General features: G+C 46.9%; 1 protein-coding gene across 1 annotated transcript in view; it reads left to right on the top strand.

Annotated features, from left to right (window-relative positions):
• Positions 1 to 103: 103 nt before the first annotated feature.
• The window catches only part of ATP5H (ATP synthase, H+ transporting, mitochondrial Fo complex, subunit d), a 4,929-nt gene continuing 917 nt past the window's right edge, over positions 104 to 4,115 (top strand). The window contains exons 1-4 of the mRNA XM_010856139.1: positions 104 to 209; positions 1,623 to 1,752; positions 2,026 to 2,122; positions 3,545 to 3,616. Of these exons, the coding sequence (XP_010854441.1) occupies positions 1,631 to 1,752; positions 2,026 to 2,122; positions 3,545 to 3,616 (291 nt within the window). The 5' untranslated portion in view covers positions 104 to 209; positions 1,623 to 1,630. The remainder of the gene's footprint in view (positions 210 to 1,622; positions 1,753 to 2,025; positions 2,123 to 3,544; positions 3,617 to 4,115) is intronic.

Raw genomic sequence — 4,115 nt, 5'->3', positions numbered from 1 at the left:
ACCCCCAACCAGCGTCCGCGTCCCCGGGCTGTGGAGGCGCTACGCCGCCCCCGGAGGCGGAACTTCCTGAATCAGCCCTCACCTCTATTCGCTGAACCGCAAGACAAGGCCCGCCCCTTTGGGTTTGGGGTTGGCTGAGGGGAGAGCTTCCGGTGACCCACTTCCGTTCTCTGCTGCTGTGGACTGCGGGCCGCCCGGGGTCGGTGAAGGTGAGTGGGCTTGGGGGCCTCTCACGTACCAAAACACAGTGGGTTTCTCTGCTCTGCTCCTGCATACCTCGGCTCGACCCTTGTCTCTCCTCTGCTTCGCGCGGCTGCTCTTTCGCGCCCTCTTCCTGTCCTCTCCCTCTAGCGCGAGGCCGCAGAGGCCAGTTTGTGGACTCTTGACTTTTAGGGCTTCCAGTAACCTTTCTCTCGTCCAGCCTGACTCCAGCCTGGCGGCTTCAGGAGTCCGGTTTGGAGGCTGAGGAAACGTTGCCGGGACGTAGTTTTAGCCTGCTTGGTGACGCCAGCAGGCTGGAGGGCTGTGCGCTTCCCTTCTGAAGGTTCCAGCTTTCGAGCGTGTGGAGCTTTCAGAGCTTCTCTAGTGCAGGGTTCATTTTGCGATTCAGTAAATATTCACTGAGCACCTGCTGTGTTCAGGATCTGTTCTAGGCGCTGGGGATTCAGCAGTAAATAAAAGACAACAGACCCATTTACGAAGCTTCCGAGCTTGGAAAACTCTCAGCAAGGGCACTTACTCTATCTGGTGTATTTAAGGTCACCCGCCCCTCACCTTCACTCCAGGGAACATAAGCTGTCTTGAGAGTAAAAGGAAGAGGCAGATGTTGGACATGTGTCTTCTTTCTTTTAAGGCCCACATCTCCTTTGTGATCCACCCCATAGTTTTTAAAGATCTTTAGCGGTTGTGATCACTTTCCATGTTCTCTCACATTCACGTATGTATTGAAAACATTTTTTTTTTCTGAGTATTGCCAGTATACTCAGGGTATGTACTAACACTGCAGGGGATCACCAGGCATGAATAAGGTGTGGGTAGAGAGCCCCTTAAGTTTGTAGTGCAAATTGGTGTGCACAGTTATATTTGATATTTTTAACAGCCTTTTTTTGGCTAAGAGGGCTTATTAGCCCCATTTTTCAGGTGAGGAAATTTCGTTCCAGCGTCTGCTCTATTTAACTAAGCCTTGTTGAAATGTGAATATGTGTCAGGTTCTGTGCACTGGACAATCAGTGAGTAAAATGTAGGCTGAGTGGAAGTGTTTTTAAATTACTAACTTTTATGTAATGCATGAATATTGCTTTAGCAATGTTTCCAAAGGTACATGGAGTGCAAACACTGGATAACTGGATTTTTTCTTTTTTTTAATAACTGGACTTTTAAGGATAAATTAGGAGATGGGGAAGAGAGGGTATACCATCTAGAATATATGCCAGGTTGTACATCTTGAATTTTAAAAACTAAAGTGTCCTCTTCTGATACTGTCATCCTAATTCCTTTAGTTGACAGATATACCCACTCATATGATGCTGATCTATTTCTTAAAACTTGAATACTTCTGCGATGCCCTTCATAGGATTCTCTCCAAGAGCCCTGTTTTGATCTGACCTGTTGTATTTTCCAAGATCTCAAGATGGCTGGACGGAAACTTGCTCTAAAAACCATTGACTGGGTAGCTTTTGGGGAGATCATCCCTCGGAACCAGAAGGCCGTGGCTAACTCCTTGAAGTCCTGGAATGAGACCCTAACCTCCAGGTCAGTACCTTGCTGAGAGGGAGCCTCTGGACTTGTGATTTCATGTGGAAACAAAATATATGAATTCTGATGTTCTTCTGGCAGAAAGAAATTCATGCATTTTCTAAACACTAGTGAATTATTATTATTATTTTTTTGCATTCCTATGATCTCCCTCCTAGGGAAGAGTGTGGCGATAGCTCCAGGCCATAGGAATGAAGAATAGGGAAATTGCTGTGTGAATTTCGTCTTGCTCGTGGAACAGTCCTAACTTTTGCTTTTCTGTGTGAGCAGGTTGGCTACTCTGCCTGAGAAGCCACCTGCCATCGACTGGGCTTACTACAAGGCCAACGTGGCAAAGGCTGGCTTGGTGGATGACTTTGAGAAGAAGGTGAGCCTTCAGGCAGCTAAAGCTCTGGTCTTGTTAACGTGGCTGTGGGTGGGGGAGCAGGACCGTGGACAGTTACACGGGATGACAGTGAGGAAAGAGGAGTGGTGTTAACACCCAGATCCCAAGGGAGGCTCAGGAGAGATGGGTGCAGCCAAAGGTCTTGTGATGACAGATTTAAAATGGTAAGTAGGTGCGGAGAACTTAGGGCCTCCTCATTCAGCAGGTTTCTTACCTAAGAAAACGGTATAACAGAGGCTTAATCCGAGAGCCAGAGGGCTGTTGAGTTGGGTGTTTCTGCCTGGCTTCCTCTGCACTCCCCACTGTCTCCTTTTAAATCAAGCTGACATTTTCTCCTACTCTTTTACTGTTTTCCTCTGCTTTTTTATTGTCCCTTGTAGCTGTGGTCTCTCGATCACCTATCTTTCTTCTTCTTTTTATAACTTAGTTTTTGACTGTGCTGGGTCTCTGTTGCTGCGTGGGCTTTTCTCTGGTTGCGGTGAGCAGGGGTTCGCTCTCTTAGTTATGGCGCGCAGGCTTCTTACTGTGGCGGCTTCCCTAGCTCTGGGCTGTGAGGGCTTCAGGACCTGCAGCACGTAGGCTCAGTAGCTGTGGCTCCCTGGCTCTAGAGCACAGGCTCGATAGTTGTGGTGCCCGGGTTTAGTTGTTCCACCGCTTGTGGGATCTTCCTAGATCAGGGATCGAACCTGTGTCCCCTGCATCACCAGGTGGACTCTTTATTACTGAACCACCAGGGAAGCCCTCGCCCACCTATATTCTGATGTTAAATTTGATTATCCACGATTTGCTTGTTCATTCAGCAGATAGTTATTGAGGGCCCACTCTGCTAGGAACAGCGCTCAGTGCCAGGGCCAAGACAGTAAGCCGTCGTCTAGGGAGAAGGTCTCATCCATCTCTGTTATGCAAATATGACTTCCGCTACCTGTCCACTAGGGTTTCTTTTCACAGAGAAATCAGGGGACTTCCCTGGTGGTCCAGTGGTTTGGACTCCGCTTTTCCACTGCAAGGGGCACAGGTAACCATCCGTGGTCAGGGAACTAAGATCCTACGTGCTGTGTGGCACAGCCAAAATAAATAAAATTAAAAAAAGAGAAATCAGAATTACTTTGGAACCGCAGGGTTCTTTGAGGTCATCAGTCTGCCTCTCTTTATCAAGTGAAGAAACTGAAGCTCATTGTAATGAGAGAATTGTCCAAGGTCTCCAGCTAGTGATGAGGCAGTGGAACCTTGAGCTCCCATTGCCAGTCTAATACTCTTTCCAATAGAATGCCCCAGATGCCTGCTCTTACCACCTGGAATGGAGAATGTGTTTTTATATGATCTATTACAATTAGCAGCTTTTGAGTCCTTTTGGGGGGGACTCCTGGTGATATTAACAACAGTTCGTTATTCCTGTGTTTGTAGTTTAATGCCCTGAAGGTTCCTATACCAGAGGATAAATATACTGCCCAGGTGGATGCTGAAGAAAAAGAAGATGTAAGTAGTTGAGGCCCTTACTTATTCTAAAATTCTCTTAATTCCTGACAGTTCTGTTTCTTACTAGTAAGGTTAAGGTGGAGGGAATTTAAAGGATCGCTAAAAAGGGATGAACTGTTAACGAATGCAGTGATACAGATGAGCCTTAGGATAATTATGTGAGTGAAAGAATCCAGCAAAGGAGTACACACGGCATGACTCCACTGCTGGAAAACGATAAACAAATTCAGGTAAACCTCTGGTGACCAGCACATCAGTGGTTGCCTGGGGTTGGGGTGGAGGGGGTGATAAATATGAAACGGTCTTCACTGTGGTGACGGTTCCGCAGGTGGATGCGTATATCAACCCCTATCAAGTAGTAGTCTTTAAATATGTGCGTTTTATTGTATGGCAGTTATACCTCAACATGACCGTTAAAAACAATCAAGGAGCTGAAACTGGGCAGGAAAATTATACACGGTAGTGAGTAGTCAAATACCCCTTTGCTTGAAAGTACTAA

The sequence above is a fragment of the Bison bison genome, unplaced genomic scaffold, assembly GCF_000754665.1.
Source record: "Bison bison bison isolate TAMUID 2011002044 unplaced genomic scaffold, Bison_UMD1.0 scf7180017864371, whole genome shotgun sequence".
In the NCBI taxonomy this organism is placed as follows: domain Eukaryota; kingdom Metazoa; phylum Chordata; class Mammalia; order Artiodactyla; family Bovidae; genus Bison; species Bison bison.
The sequence above is the reverse complement of the archived record's forward strand: the minus strand, read 5'-3'. Positions and strand labels throughout refer to the sequence as shown.